The sequence below is a fragment of the Manihot esculenta genome, chromosome 2, assembly GCF_001659605.2.
Source record: "Manihot esculenta cultivar AM560-2 chromosome 2, M.esculenta_v8, whole genome shotgun sequence".
In the NCBI taxonomy this organism is placed as follows: Eukaryota; Viridiplantae; Streptophyta; class Magnoliopsida; order Malpighiales; family Euphorbiaceae; genus Manihot; species Manihot esculenta.
In genome coordinates, this window is record NC_035162.2 from 10,379,011 (window position 1) to 10,394,546 (window position 15,536).

Sequence of the window (15,536 nt, forward strand, 5' to 3'; positions counted from 1 at the left end):
ATGGACTTCAAAGGCCTATAGAATCTAAAAGCTGAACCTATCTACTATAATTGGCCTAAATCAGCCTTACTGAATTTTTTCTTATTATAATACAGTTATTATTTTATTTCCATTCGGTTAATTAATTTATTAAGAGATAAAATATTTATTTTATTTATAAAAATAAAATTTTTAATTTTACTTAAAGAAAAGACTATCGATTTTTATTTATTTTTTTTCACCCCTCAAATCATTACCCAAACTAAATATTGTTTTTAAAAAAAAAAGAGAAGAGAAGAGAAGTGGGATAGAAGAAAAGTAAATGAAATAGGGCTTTCCATCAACTTTTGAGTACAACAATGAATGGATTTTGTAAGTGTTTGACAGAGCTTGACCCATATTCTTGTCTTTCATAGTGTTAAAAGAATATGATGTTTCCCTCTAAAGCATATTTTGTCCTTCAGGCCACCATTCACCACCCCATTTTCAATTCTATCTTTTCTTTTCTTTTCTTTTCTTTTCTTTTCTTTTCTCTTTCTCAATAAAATTGAAAAGCTTAATAAATATGGCATAATTGCTTCTGTTTCTCATCACTCTTCCTTTTCTCAAGCATCTCCATACCTCACTTTCACACAATGGATAAAATTTCAATCAGATATGCCTTGAATATACTTCTATTTTTCAAATGGATCCACTTAAAATTCATTTCTGCCTTTAATCCTCATAATTAATTTTTATTATTTCATTTAAATTAATTTATTTTTTCATCTTAGTAGTTCTACATAGTTTTAAAAAGATTATTTATTAATTAATTTTTAATTTAATATAAATTATTTATTGTTAATTGAATCTGTGATAAAAAATTTTAACATAAATTTAAAAAAATTATTATTTGTTTATGATCTTATTGAGAGACAAGTGCATGAGAGGTAATGATGCAAAGATCCAAAGACCAAATCCATTTCTTTTGTGGAATGTAAATGCATTATGACCTAAAGTTGGCTTAGATCCTTTGCATGTGCATTTCATTATGTACCCAAGATTGGCTACTCATTTTATTATTATTACCTTAATTATATTTTTTATTTATATATAAAAATAGAAATAAATAAATATTTATAAAATAGAAAAAATTTTAAATCACAAACATCTAAATATTAAAAAAAAAAAATACTCAGACCAAATTCAGAATGTCTGTCTTATTAATATTAGAAAATGAAAAGGCTAATAGTTTTTAGCAAATCCATGTTCTGATAATCCAATAGATCATTGCACTCTAACCTCACATGAGGTGCATTTAGATTTGTGCTAATAAGAGACAAAAGCCTAGGTCTAGCTCATCTCTATCTCTTTCTCTTTCTCTTTCTTTCTATGTGAGTGAGAAAAAGAAAAGAAAAGAAAAGAAAAGAAAAGCAAAATGGGTCACATGGTGGACGAGAGGGAGAGAGAGTTCATGTGATGCAAGACATAAGTTGTCCACTGTCAATTTTCTGAGAAATTGAAGAAGTGGGTCATTTTTGGAATAGAATCTTCCTTATTAAATATTCAAATTTTTTTTATTTATTTATACATTTACAGTATAATTTTTTTGAACTCATGAAGGATTCCAAAATGCAGTCTCTTCCAAATGGGTTTCCTATTTGGAGTACCAACCAATCATTATTCAACACACAAGCAAGAGAGTTAAAAAATAAATCCACTCTGAAAATGGAATCATCTCATTTCTTTTTATTGCTACCCATTTTCAAATCAAACCCTAGAAATAGTGTGGAATCTAGATTATTAGTTTATTATCTTGAGTGGGGTTTTCAAAACCAATATATTTACAAGTAATTTTCTCTTTTTTTTTAAAAAAAAAAGTGAATTGCTTTTATGAGAGATATATTTTCATTTACCATAGGAAAATTTTTTTAAAAAATATTTAATTTATTTAAAAAAAAAAAGATGATGAGAATAGAGTGGTAGACATGATATGAGAAAATGCCAAGAATTGCCTAGAAAATTAAAGAGAAAATTGAAGAAAAGGAATAATTTAGCTGTATGTAAATGAACCCAATGCACTGCTCTTTCCTGCAACATTTCAGACCATTCTCCATATTTCTATATATACCAACTGCTACATATTTACATATATTTTTTATTTGATCCCATCAGTGTATAAATTAATTAATATCAGATTTCTGTTCACAAGAAATTTTTTTAAAAAAAAACCCTTTTTTTTCTTGTAATAAAAAAATTACTTATATCTAGATCAACAATAAAAGTCCAATGAACTGATGAGATTCAGTCTTCTCCTTGATTATAGCAACTAAGCAATGGATACAAATTTTTTTTTTTTTTTTAAAAAAAAGAATAATATATTTTATGGTCACAACCTGCCAAGTCTCAGTTCTAGAGAAGAATATAATGTCTCTCCTAGGGAACCATACCCTTTTTTAAAATTTTATTGTAATAATTATTAATTAATTTTTATATTTTGTTGATATACTCTAGGTAATAAAATCTTAATCATAAATAGTATATTCTTTTTGCAAAAAAAGTCTAGAAATTTAAGAAAAAGAAAAAATGAAAAGGGGACAAATTTGTCCTTCCATGGAAAGGCATTCCAAAAGCAAATACTATAGCTGGACATGCCCTAATCAAAGAAAAAGATGATGAACTCCAATATGCATATATTTATTCTTTACTTCAAAATTATACTGCATTTAATTTAATATCAAGCTGCAGCCAAGGAGACAATCAATAGCTAATTAATAGCTTATTGGGTATTATTATTATTCAAGAAAATACAAATTAAACAACTGAATATAATTTTTTTTTTTTTTACTGACATGGCCATTTAAATTTCTTCTTAAAGTTAGAAACAACAGTGAAAAGCTAATATTTGAGTGACATGGTCATATGTTTCTGCTTCATAAAGCTGGAAAATTATAATGAGGAGAGAGAGAAGAATTTGCTTTAAACAGAGAGAAGACTAGCTAAGGCCAGTGGATGTTTCAGTCCAAGTTGTTTTCTGGGTATTCTTATATAATTAGTACTGAACACAGAAGTTTCATTTTATTACAGTGATATTCCTCCATTAGAAGAGATTGAAGCTCTGGGTGATTAATGGTAAATGGCTTTTACAGTGGAGAGATGTGATGAAGAGATGGTTTTCTGTGTAGAGTCACAGAAGGCAGTTCCTGCACCTTTCTTAACTAAGACATATCAGCTTGTTGATGATCCTCTCACTGATCATATAGTCTCTTGGGGGGATGATCAAACTTCCTTTATTGTGTGGAGACCTCCTGAGTTTGCTAGAGATCTTCTTCCTAACTACTTTAAGCACAACAACTTCTCAAGCTTTGTTAGGCAGCTCAACACCTATGTAAGCTTCTCTCTCTCCCTCTCTCTCCCTCTATTCAAAGTCATGACTCCATTGTTTTAGCTCTGAAGTAACTTCTTCATCATGACTAAATGCTATCTATTTTAAGTATGTTCATGAACTTATTCTCCTTCATGAACTTGCAGGCTTACCCATTGAGTTAAAAATGAATGTATAACTTGAAATTTGAAGTTTTCATGTGTTTCCAATGGCCTTGTTAGTGGAATTAACTAGGTAATAACATTGCAGGGGTTTAAAAAAGTAGTAGCAGATAGATGGGAGTTTGCAAATGAGTACTTTAGAAAAGGAGCAAAGAATTTGTTATCTGAGATCCACAGGAGAAAAACACCACTGAACCAGCAGCCACCAGTGATACTTCCTCATCAAATTCTCCAACAAGAAGAAACTTTTGGCTGGATTGATCCTCCAATATTTCCATTATCTCCAAAACCCACAACAGATCTCCTAACAGCTCTCTCTGAAGATAATCAGAGACTTAGAAGGAAAAACTACATGCTTTTATCAGAACTCTCTCACATGAAGAGCTTATACAATGACATCATCTACTTCATCCAGAGCCATGTAAAGCCTCCACAAGCACTCCCTCATGAGCAAAAGGGTTACAGTTCTTCAACATTTCCTAAGATTGTAGAATTGGGTCCTTCATGTCAAGATCAATTAAGCCCTAGAGATTTTGGTTTGGGTAAGTCTTCAGTGAGTTTAAGTGAAGAAGCAAATGGATCAGTGAAGCTTTTTGGAGTTGCTCTTAGTGGGAAGAAGAGGCTACACACAGAAGTGATTGATCAACAAGCATTGTACTAGTGCATGGTGGGATCTTCTTTTGATTAATATTTAGCTTTTTTGAGAAAATCAGTTTGGCTCCAAGTTGTTTTGGGCAAGATTTTATCTCACAGGATGAGCTTTGTAGATAAGTGGCTCATGTTCTTTTGGAGTCGGTAAAAAAAAATGTTGGATCTCTCCATTGATAATCTAGCTAGATTTTTCATTCACTGTTTCAAAAAAAATTTGCTAGGAGAAAATATTGAATTAACTACGAAAACAGTTCCATTATTGGTAATTTCAGATGAATTATCTATAAATTGGAAGTAAACAATAGTTATGAATCGTTATGTCCGACATAATTTTTTCAGGTAATATTTAGGGGTATAAATAAACTGAATTATTCGTGAACTATTCCAGATTCGGTTAGATAAAAACTCGAAAGAGTTTAACTTTTAGGCTCATTTGGTAAACGAGTCAACCTTGAGCTTCATAATATTTGACTCGTTAAAACTCGTAAACTTGACTCGTTTCTGAGGGCTCGTGAATAATCTCGTTAAGTAAACTAAGATTATTATTATAAGAGAAATAAATTCAAATTATGCATATATTTTTATGAGTCAAACCTAAATTTTTTAAAATTCAGTTTTATAGAGTTTAGTTACACTCTTAAACTTGCATATATATTCAAATCATTAATATTTAAAAGCTATTTTTATAAGTTTACGAGCTAATTTATAGATATATTTATTTAACTAAAATTATTTTAGTTTTAAACTTATTAGTTTTAAATAAAACTCATTATACATTTAAATAAATTTAACTACTCGTAAACTATTTGATACTAAATTAGATAAAAACTCAACTCGTCTAAACTCATTTGCTAAATGAGTAAAATTTGAACTTTTTAATACTCTGCTTGAGTTCGAAATAAGTAAAATTTAAATTCAAGCGAATTTTAACGAATTAAGTTTGAGTTTTTTAAAGTTTAGCTCTGTTTGTTTATGCTGGTAGTAATATTAAGATAAAAAATAAAATATGTTATAGAAAAAAAAACAGAAGAAAATAAAAGGTAGGAAAATGAGAATGAGAGAATGTAAGTGGGGTGGGGGGAGAGAGAGGAGGCAATCATGCAACGGTGTGAGTTTTGACATTATATATGAATATGATGGCAGGAATCTTAAGAATTTTTTTCTTTTACTTTGTGTTTTTTCTCTGAAAAGAAGAAAAAAAGTGGCATAGAAAGAGTAACCATATTTATGATTGGCTCACCCAATAAGCAGAAAAAAGATAAATATAAAGGAAGATTTTTGATGGGTTAAAGATAGCTTTGGGATTGTTCTATAATATGCTCTTCTTTGTCATGCCTCGTTTTTGCTTCCCCATCTTCTTCTCTACAATTACAGCTTTTTCATGCTAATTCCAATAACTTTATATTCTCATCCCTTACCCAGTTGATGGAGTTAAAGGTTTTTCTTTTTTTTTTTTACCACTTAGCTCATGGCTTCTCTTACTCCTTTTGAGTAAGACAGATCATTCTTCTTACTCTTCTAAACAATTTTATTTTATTTTTGTAAATTCTTCTATAATCATAAATACTATAAAAGTTTTAAATAATTAATCTACCAAAAGATCAAAGAAATATTGTTAATTTCTTTATATTTGTTTCAAATAATTTTGGGCTTTTGGGCTTCTGTGATTAACTTTTTATGAGGATTTTGGGCTTCTGTGAATAGATCTTTCTCTGCGTATTTTGGGCTTATGTGATTGGGTTGTTTTAAGGTTCTTGGCCTATGCTTCTGTGACGTTGCTAATAGGGCCTCTACCTTTTTAAACCACAAACAATTTTTCTTTCTTTTAATTTTTGTCGTAAAAATCAAATAATTTGTGATAATTTATTTTTTTAGTTTAAAAATAAACTAAATTTTTTTCAATTTCGCTTTAAAAAGAGAGTATTAATAAAACTATTTTAATTTTATAATCGTTACGTAAAAATATTTTTAATAAAATCATTTTTTAATAAATTTTTTATTATTTAATTGTAACATTAACAAAAAGAGAGTAGTAATAAAATTAGTGTATAAAAATTTATTATTGTTAATAAGAGTCAAAAAATTTTGAAAATAAATAAGAAGTTGGAGCTTAGGCTCGCAAAACCTTATCGTGGCAAATGGCCCAAAGATATGTAGAGTTTATTGTAAGTTGTGGAATTTGTGGGTTATTCGGTTGATTCGGTTCAAAATTAAATTAAATCGAATAAATTAAAAATTTTAAAATTAAATTAAATTGAATAAATTGAAAATTAAAATTTTAATATTTATAAAAATTGAATCGAATTTATTTTAGTCAGAAATCAAATAGAATTAAATTAATTGATTCGGTTCTATTCGATTCGATTTGATTTTTTAATAAAATTTTTATTTTTTATATTTTATTTTAGTATTTTAAAATTTATTTAAAATATTTTAACATTAATATGATCTAATATCTTTTTATTATTAAAAATAATATAATATTGTCACTAATCAGTTCGATTCGAATTTTTTTTTAAAATTAAACTAAATTAAAATAACTAAAATTTTTAAAATTAAAAATCGAACTGAATAAAAAAAATTAAATCGAATTTTCAAATTAATTTAGTTGGAATGATTTTTTCAATTTGAAATCACCCTAATCATAAGCTATATATTTGAGTATATGGGTTGGCTTTTAATCTCTTATTACATTTTTAATCATTTGATCACCAAATTTTAGTTAATAATTTTACAATATTTAGTAAGTATAGATTAATTAAAAAAGGAGAAGAAAATTCTAATAAGAAAAATATTAGTAAAAGTCATTTTATATTGTTTAACGCTGGTTATTTTATTAATTAAAAAATATAATAATTAATAATTAATTAAGGAGAAAATATAATAACTAATACGTTTATAATGCAAATAATATTTAATAATTATTTTTAAAAATAATTCTCACATAATAAATAAAAAAAATGACAAACTCATGCACAATAATGATAAAACGATGGGCACACGAGGGAAGGCAGGCATTTGTATTAGCAAAATTGGTGGGGTACCAAATTCAATAGTTGTTGTGTTTGATAGATAAGATGTTTCAACTTTAGGGGACAAAGCATCAAAAAGATTGCATACCTTATGGAAATCTCAAAGTAACAAATGGGAATATGCCTAAATCTCCTTTACCCTTTTGTCTACATGCAATTTTCCCTTTTTCTTATACTAAATTTGAGATTTTCAATGTTTAAAATTTTTAAATTTGTGAAAATGTGCAAAATAAAATTTCCTCAAAATTTTAGAGATGACTTTTATGATTTTTTTTTAAAAAAAAAAAAAAATCAAACAGCATATGTTATTTTCTCCTTAGATTATGGAGACCCTTAATGAAAGCAAGCAAGAAAATAAAAGAAGGCATCTTCTCTTAAAGTTGAAGTACATGACAATTGACAACAAAGAAAGAGGTAGTGAATGGCCACAATCAAACTTGGCCTTTTGTTGAAAAAAGCATATGCAAATGGATTATATTTAAAAAATTTATATTTTTTTAAATAAAAAATTATAAAAATAATTATTATTAATATGTCAATAATTAAATATTTTTTATATGATTTGTAAATTTAGTCATGAAAGTGACATTGCTTCACTCTACCAACCAAGGTGAGAATTTAAGTTATAGTTAGTGAGCAGGTGGGTCTACCTTATCCCAATCTCTTAATCCTAATCCCAAATCTAACCCTACCATCCTCCTTCAACCAACTTCTACACACCAACCCACCTTTTGTCTTTTTTTTTTTTTTTTAATTTTGTCAAATTTATTAGATAGTTAAAAATATATTTATGACGTATTTTAAGTTTGAATTTTCCATATTGAACAATTGAATATTTAAAAAAATTATTTTATTATAATTGATTTTAAAAATACATTAATTAATTTTTAAAATGATTAACAGAAGTTTTTAAAATATGAGTGTATTGTGATTATCCAATCTGCAACAATAAAAAAACGAAGTGTGATTTTATAAAAAATAATTTTTTTATAATTTACATTTTTAATTATTAAATACTTCAAATTTTAGATATTATTTTTAAAATTATTATAAAATAGAGCTTATATAATGATTTTTTTGCATATTATGTCTCTTATTTTATTATATTAATTTTTTACTTTCAAATTTTTATATATTTTATACTGATTTAAATATAAAAATATTATTTAAAATTACTTGTAAATTCATACTCGCAAAAAAGAGATGATGACACATCAATAATTTAGAATTGTATTATCATGGACGAACGGATAATTCACTTTAAAGTTTATGATCAGAATTGAAATAAAAGGTCAACAAAACCGGCTATCCAGTGGTGACATTCTACGACAAGAAGAAATTTCTTTTTGTTTTTTTATCCATTTTCTTGCTAAGTCAACAATACAAACCTGACTCATAATGAGGTTATAGACCAATTTTTATTTTTGCTTTTCTTTATCCAAACTAAGTATCCACAAAATAATTAATTAGAAGTAAGCAATATTGAGTTGAAATTAAAAAAATTAATTAAATTAATTTAAAATTTTAATTTAATTTTTTATTTATTTTAATTTTATTTTTAATTTTAAAAATTTCGATTCGAATCGATTTTTATTAAAAAAAATTAAATCAAATCAATTAATGATAATAATATATTATTTTTAATAATATAAAAAAATAGATTATATTAACATTAAAAAATTTTAATCGATTAAATCAAACTAAATTAAATTAATTTAATTTGATTTAATTTTTTATCAAAATTAATTTAATTCAATTTTTATAAATACTAAAATTTTAATTTTTAATTTATTCGATTGAATTACGAATTGCTCACTCCTAATAATTACTTTACCATCTTATTAAATACTATTTAATTAATCCTTGTTTGCTTCACCCATTTATTTAATTTTTTATTTTTTAATAATTTCTTCATAATTAAATAATTTATAAATATATCTGTTTAAAAATAATATATTACTAAAAAAATTTAAAAAATAATTAATATTTTTACGAGTGCTAAATACCGTGATGAATATAATTTGATTAATTTATATAAAAATACTTTTAAAATAATAATATAGAGCGGATAATGTTCAGTTGATATGTAATTATGTTTTAAAATTTATTAGTTTAAAATAAATAAAAATGTGAACTAAAATTTTTATAATGAATATTTATAATTTTATAAAGTAGATGAATTTTGCACGTAAGAAAATACAGACTAGATTTACATATGAACGAGGTAAGGCTTGGAAAAGACTTGAATATGACATGATTGCAACTCCACACAGTCCATGGCCCACCACAATTTCTCTTGCAAAGCAGCCACCGCCAGCCACCGCCACCGGAAAGCTACCTTTTCCAGAGTCACCCATGTGGACTTTGTTGAGGGCAGATTCTCCTCTGAGTGGAATTTTTTTATACGCATAATAGGAATTATATATAAAATAAATAAAAAAAAACATGTGTACTAATATATAATATTATTTATTTTTCATACTTTAACTTTACAAGTAGTTTTACAAATAATTATTTTTATATATATTAATATAAGCAAAATGTTAAATATTTAGATTAAATTTTATTGATATATGCTGTTATTATAAATAAATAAATTTTATTTTTTAATACTAATTTAAATTTGAAAGTTTCCATGATTAACCAGGACAAGCTATGACAACCTCTTAGTCCACTAAGACCAGAAAAATAAAATGAAAGAACAACAGTAAAATTAGAAAACAGTTAATCTCTTAAAATAGGAATCTAATCTACAGCCGTATAATGGACAATGGATCGCACCGCAACCAAATCTAACATAAGCAAATAACAAATTCCAGGATTATGGGCAGTCTGAACAAGAAAAATTTTCTTTTTTGTCACGTGTTGCTTTATCATAGGCAATCCATGGGCAACCTCTAGACCACCTGTTTCATATATCTCATTCCAGTTGGACGTTAGTTAACTGTTTTTTCCTTTTAGGGGTAACAAACATGTCAGAAAGAAAAATCATGGAGAGAGGAAAAAAAGGTCTTTCTCTATTTTCTTTCGAAAAAAAAAAGAAAGAAATTTCCTTGATATGCACGAAAGAACCCATAACTTCAACCATAGCCATCCATTAAAAAGCTTATAAATTTACCTCATCTCTCTATTTTTCCTCTGTCAGCAGAGGCAGAGAGAAAGAGAGAGAAGGTTTATGACAAAGAAAAATGATGGAATGAGGTGAAGAGACATCACCTTCATTCATCGTCATCTCTTTCTCTTTCTCGCCCACTGTCTTAACTTAACCTCCTTTGTCTCTTTTGGTTTTTGTTGTTATATTGAGTTTCCTTTTTTCTATAGTTTATACAGATCTTGAGTTTGTTGGGTGCACCTAATTGTGCTTCAAATCCCAACTAGCCCAGATCTGTATAATCAATCCACTTTGTTTTGATAAAAGATTTCAGTTTTTTTTTGTTTATTTTACCAAAAAATTTAGATTTTTGTTGATATGGGTATCTGTATCTAGACTCATCTACTCTTCTTTTTCTTGGGATTTCCAAGTGTCAGAGACCCATATTAGATCCCAATAACCCCACCATCATTTCATTGGCCTCTTATTCTTAACTGGGTTCATCCAACGCACCCCTCAATTTGTTCTTTGTCTTGTAAAAATCCGATCTTTAAACGACAGCTGTTGATCGGGGCTGTACTCTAATCTCAGAGAGAGAATTGTGCTGTTTTAGTTGGAATCTTGGGTTCTTTAATTGGGTCATGAGGTGAAATCTTACCAAAGTGAATTTGTTCTTTGAAGAGTTTCAGCAGATTAGCATCTTTATTTGATTCTTAATTAGACTTTTGAAGAGGAGGCCCACTGGTTGGGTTTGGTGGGCTTTCTCACAACCAATTAGAACCCATATGTTGAAAGCTATTTTCATTATAAATACATATATTTTGAAGATCCCACTGGTTATTTCTCTTGTTTTTTAAAGTTGTTGAGGTAGGAGAAGAGGAGAAGGAGACAATTGGGTCTTCTCTTTTTCTTTTCACCTTTCCTTTTTTCCACTACTTGTTCCTTAAATTTGATCTTCTTCCACTTTATCAATCTACCATTTATGCCAAACTTGAATTTGACCCCTAAAAAGAATTCCCCTTTTTCTAAATGCTACTTTACTTCTTGATCACTTGTTTCTCCTTCATCTTTTTGAAGTCTCTCCCTCACAAGCCACTACCTTCATGGGCTACTGAGGTGAGATTGCTGTCTCTTTGGTTCTGGAAAGAGTTGTTTTTGTTTCCTTATTTTGAGTCCCTAAAAGTTACCCTTTTCAGAGCTTCTAAAATTCCTTCTAAAATCTCCATAAAGAGAATGACTCTCTCTTCACATGGAAAGCTAGAAAATCCCGTGGATGAGACTGGAGAGATGTCAATTTTGGACTTGCCAGAATTGGCTTTGGACTGCATTCTTGAGAGGCTATCACCTGCTGGGCTTTGTAGCATGGCAGGTGTTTGTACTTCTTTGAGGGAAAGGTGCATCAGTGATCACCTGTGGGAAAGGCACATGAAGAAGAAATGGGGGAGGATTATTGGTCCTTCTGCTTACAGAGAGTGGCAATTTCATATAGCTTCAAGCAAGGATTTTGGAAGTTGCAAACTGAGCAAGCAGAAAAGCTTGAGGAAGCTTCTATCTATAGTTTGGCCTTCTTCTTGGATGAAATCAAAGGATGATAAGCTTAACAATGATAATAGTTTCAAGCACAGCAGTTCTTTGTCTGTTGATTCTATAATGTCCTGGTACCTTGCTATTGAATCTGGCAGGTTCTGGTTCCCAGCTCAGGTCTACAACCGTGAGGTACTCAATTTAAACATGTATATATACATATCAATTTTTTTCAAGTTCAATAAAATTTAGAGGAATGATTTGTGATGCTTTATCTACTGCAGAATGGGCATGTTGGGTTCATGTTGTCTTGTTATGATGCTGAACTTAGCTATGATCCTCAGACTGATACTTTTCAAGCCAGGTAATGGAGGATAAGCTGTCCTTTTTTGGACAACATGCTGGTGTTGCAGTAATACTAATGGAGTGAAGTTTACATGGTTTGTCACCATTTCAGGTATCCACCACATGGAAGGAGAGCAATTGCCATAGAAACTGGTGTGCAATGGGACAGGATCAGAGCACCACCTGTTGATACTTCTCCACATGATCTGCACATCTCTGATTGCTTGAATGATTTACGCCCTGGTGATCACATTGAGATTCAGTGGAGAAGAAACAAAGAATTCCCTTATGGTTTGTTCTTGCTACTGCCTTTGTCCAATCTGAAGATTTATCTTTTATAGTTTTATCTGTCAGAGCTTGTGGTTGCTTGAAAAATTGAGCCTTTTCTGCCTTCTTAAAGTTACAGTTTCCAGGAAAAGATTTTGCACAAACACATGAACACAATGTCCAGAAAATGATTTTCCATGTCATATTTTCCAAGATTTTGTGGAACCAATACAAAAAATAGTTCTTCAACTTGCACATAATCTGTATGATAGAAGACCAATTCAATACTAATCACCTCATCATTGATAGGAAGAGAAAAGATGGAGACAAATGATTTTTATATTGATGAACTGAAGAAATCTAAGGAAAAATTTTCATAGACAATACTCTTCTTGTCTGCAAGAGGCAGAGACAGCAGAAAACAAATTTTTTATGTTATTCTTTCTGCATTTGCCCTTAAAAATGCCTACATAAGTTTGCAAACATGTGGATGCAGAATTTATTTATTTATTTATTAAATTACAATTTGGAGTAGTTAAATATTTTGATTAAATATGGCATATGCATTTGCAGGTTGGTGGTATGGAGTTGTTGGTCACTTGGAATCATGTGATGGGAATGAAAATTATTGCCTGTGTCATAATAGCAGTAAGTTCATCTCTTCATCTTCTCCTTTTTCCTTGCAAGTTTCACTTTATGCTCCATGTGATTCCCCATAAAAATAAGAGATAAGGAAAAACAAACTAAAAATTTGGGGAGTCTAACTAATATATATCAAGTCTAAAACCAATAGCAATAGCTGAATGGTAATTCCTCATGTTCAAGAAAAGATGCCATTAACAACTTTCCTCTTGAAATGTGGATGAGATTACTGTAAAGTCTACTTTCACACATTAGACCCATTTTTCAGAATTTTTTTTTCTTGAATCCCAATTTTCAATTTTTGGACCACAAGTTATGCTTATTTGATTGGTCCCCAGCACAAATCCCTGTCAGTATGTCATGCCTTCCACCAACATTGTGATAACCTTTGTCTCAGTAGAATATTAATGGGCAACCACATTGATGAAAGAACATAGTGCCTCGCATAGATCTTCATTTGTTTGCTAAGTTGGAATCTTTTTTTTTTTTATTTAAATTATTGTAATCTTCACATCTCTCATTAAATTTTCTGTCTTCCTATCTTCCCTACCTAATGGACCTCAATTGTCTTTTAAGCAAACTGCACCCACTAGTCAAGTTACATCATCAAAAAGGACACTTTCTCTTCTTTGCTACTTGCAACTTTGATAAAAGAGAATATGTTTTGTATTCCAACATGTCTGGTGCTGTATGATGAAACTATTTCATTTCTTATAGCCCTAGCTTTTGGAACTTATGGTTGAAAATGAGGTCATTTTCCACTTGTTTTAGCTCTAGCTAGAAACTTCATGTTCTTTCTCATTAACATAAATGAATAAATAAATTGATACCCAGAAATCCTGCTAAATGATGATGATTGGTCTTCAGCTACTTTGTGATTTTTATCTTCAAATGGTCATAGTCTATCTTGGTTAGATATCAGGAAAGGTCTATTTATCAGTGTTGTCACTTTTCGGATTCGAGTAATGATGTCAATTCATCTTTTCTTCCTTCTCTATTACCTTCTAGTTACCATAATTGCTGGTGTTGACATTAAATTAGGTGACCTTGTGTCATCAAGCACTGAGAGGAAAAAGTAGGACAAACATACACACACAATAAATATTGAAGGAACTTGAGAACGAAGATAAGAACATAAATAAATATCTTCCATATCATTTTCTTGCAAAAGTTGGATCAGTGCCATACTTGCCAAGGAAGTTGATAAAACTTGTTGAAACATTTCCAACAAGCATTCTTTCTCATAAACACCCCAAGTTAGAATATGTTAATCAAAAAAAGAACTGAATTTTTTGCAATCACAAACGGAATAGTGGTGTTTGAAAGTTTGAGTTGATTGTATCCTCTGGGTTTTTAACAATAAATTTGTGCCGACAGACACTGTAGTTTTGGAGTTTCATCAGTACACTCGTGGCTCGCGGTGGAGATGTACAATGATCAACAGGAAAGAGCATAGGGAGGAGGGAAATGAAGCAGATGGATTCTATGGAGGAATTAGAAAGCTAAAAAGCAAAGAAGAAATTTCCAGGTGGAAGCAGCTTTGGCCAAGAGAAATCTTGGAGTAGGAGTTTTTCCAGGCTAAAGCTTAAACATAATGAGCATGATGATTTTAATCACAGAAGCCTCTACTTCTTCCACTAAAGATTGAAATTTTTCCATTTACACTTGTATTACAGCAACTTGTAAAAGTTGAAAAGTAGGCTTCTGATTTAGCTGCATAAATGTGGAGGACATCTTCATCTCTCTTTTTTTTCCACTTGTTTTTCTTTTTCATATTTTTTCCGAGGCAGGATTTCATGCCCATTTCATGTGATCCTGATCTATGTAAAATGTCTCCCATTAATGCAAATTTCATGTACAATATCTAAGACATGATTGATGTGTGTAAAAATTTCACTTGGGAAAAAGTTCTACAATAGATTTCATGTGAAGTCCCACGTCCAGCATTATACAGGATAAAATTGCCATTTATAAAATAGTTTAAAAAAAAAAAACTATTAAGTAATTTGGGTTAACGATTTTAAGCTAAGTGAAAATTAAATTTAAAAGTTATTTGAATTCGTTTATATCAAAACGTTACTTTCATATTATGATTTCGCTTGGAAAATGTCTTTCATTGATGCAAATTTCATGCATAATCCCACAGAACTGGCCTTGAACTTCAACATTAAGACCTGACATGATTGCAAAGGAAGATACATGTACACATGGAGGATCATCAAATAGCCTCCTCCCTTCTCACTAGCCTGTCATTGAAGCTTAAAACTTTGGCTAAACTGAATTTGCTTTGTATCTAAGGCATTTCAAAATCATACCAATAAAGCTAACAATCAACTTTTGTGAATGAAGAAAAGCTTTCAGTGTGGTAAGAATGTGAAAGATAGAGAAACTCTGCTTCAATGTCATAGGCATTCAGATGGGAGATTTCCACCACTGAGCTTTCAGGTTAATAGTACCAAATCCTTTTGAGAAATGGACTG

The 15,536-nt window shown here is 29.4% G+C and overlaps 2 protein-coding genes across 3 annotated transcripts; both read left to right on the forward strand.

Annotated features, from left to right (window-relative positions):
- The first annotated feature begins 2,886 nt into the window (after window positions 1-2,886).
- LOC110609775 (heat stress transcription factor B-4d) lies at window positions 2,887-4,348 on the forward strand. The gene is made up of 2 exons (XM_021749570.2): window positions 2,887-3,346; window positions 3,593-4,348. Exons 1-2 carry the CDS (start codon window positions 3,095-3,097, stop codon window positions 4,163-4,165), a joined length of 825 nt encoding a protein of 274 aa, XP_021605262.1. The 5' UTR covers window positions 2,887-3,094; the 3' UTR covers window positions 4,166-4,348.
- Window positions 4,349-10,304: 5,956 nt separating this feature from the next.
- LOC110609401 (F-box protein At2g26850) lies at window positions 10,305-14,987 on the forward strand. 2 transcript variants are annotated; one of them, XM_021748954.2, is made up of 5 exons: window positions 10,308-11,994; window positions 12,087-12,166; window positions 12,260-12,438; window positions 12,988-13,062; window positions 14,434-14,987. In XM_021748954.2, exons 1-5 carry the CDS (start codon window positions 11,308-11,310, stop codon window positions 14,619-14,621), a joined length of 1,209 nt encoding a protein of 402 aa, XP_021604646.1. In that variant the 5' UTR covers window positions 10,308-11,307; the 3' UTR covers window positions 14,622-14,987. The 2 variants fall into 2 exon arrangements, with proteins under 2 accessions (XP_043810117.1, XP_021604646.1); XM_043954182.1 differs by lacking the exon at window positions 12,988-13,062 and having other exon boundaries at window positions 10,305-11,994.
- Window positions 14,988-15,536: the final 549 nt, after the last annotated feature.

Excerpts from the sequence above, each read along its gene's own strand:
- LOC110609775 (XM_021749570.2), top strand. The coding sequence starts at position 3,095 with ATGGCTTTTACAGTGGAGAGATGTGATGAAGAGATGGTTTTCTGTGTA. Across the intron at positions 3,347-3,592 it reads TTAGGCAGCTCAACACCTAT|GGGTTTAAAAAAGTAGTAGC; the intron begins GTAAGCTTCTCT and ends ATAACATTGCAG.
- LOC110609401 (XM_021748954.2), top strand. The coding sequence starts at position 11,308 with ATGCTACTTTACTTCTTGATCACTTGTTTCTCCTTCATCTTTTTGAAG. Across the intron at positions 12,167-12,259 it reads ACTGATACTTTTCAAGCCAG|GTATCCACCACATGGAAGGA; the intron begins GTAATGGAGGAT and ends TCACCATTTCAG. Across the intron at positions 13,063-14,433 it reads TTGCCTGTGTCATAATAGCA|ACACTGTAGTTTTGGAGTTT; the intron begins GTAAGTTCATCT and ends TTGTGCCGACAG.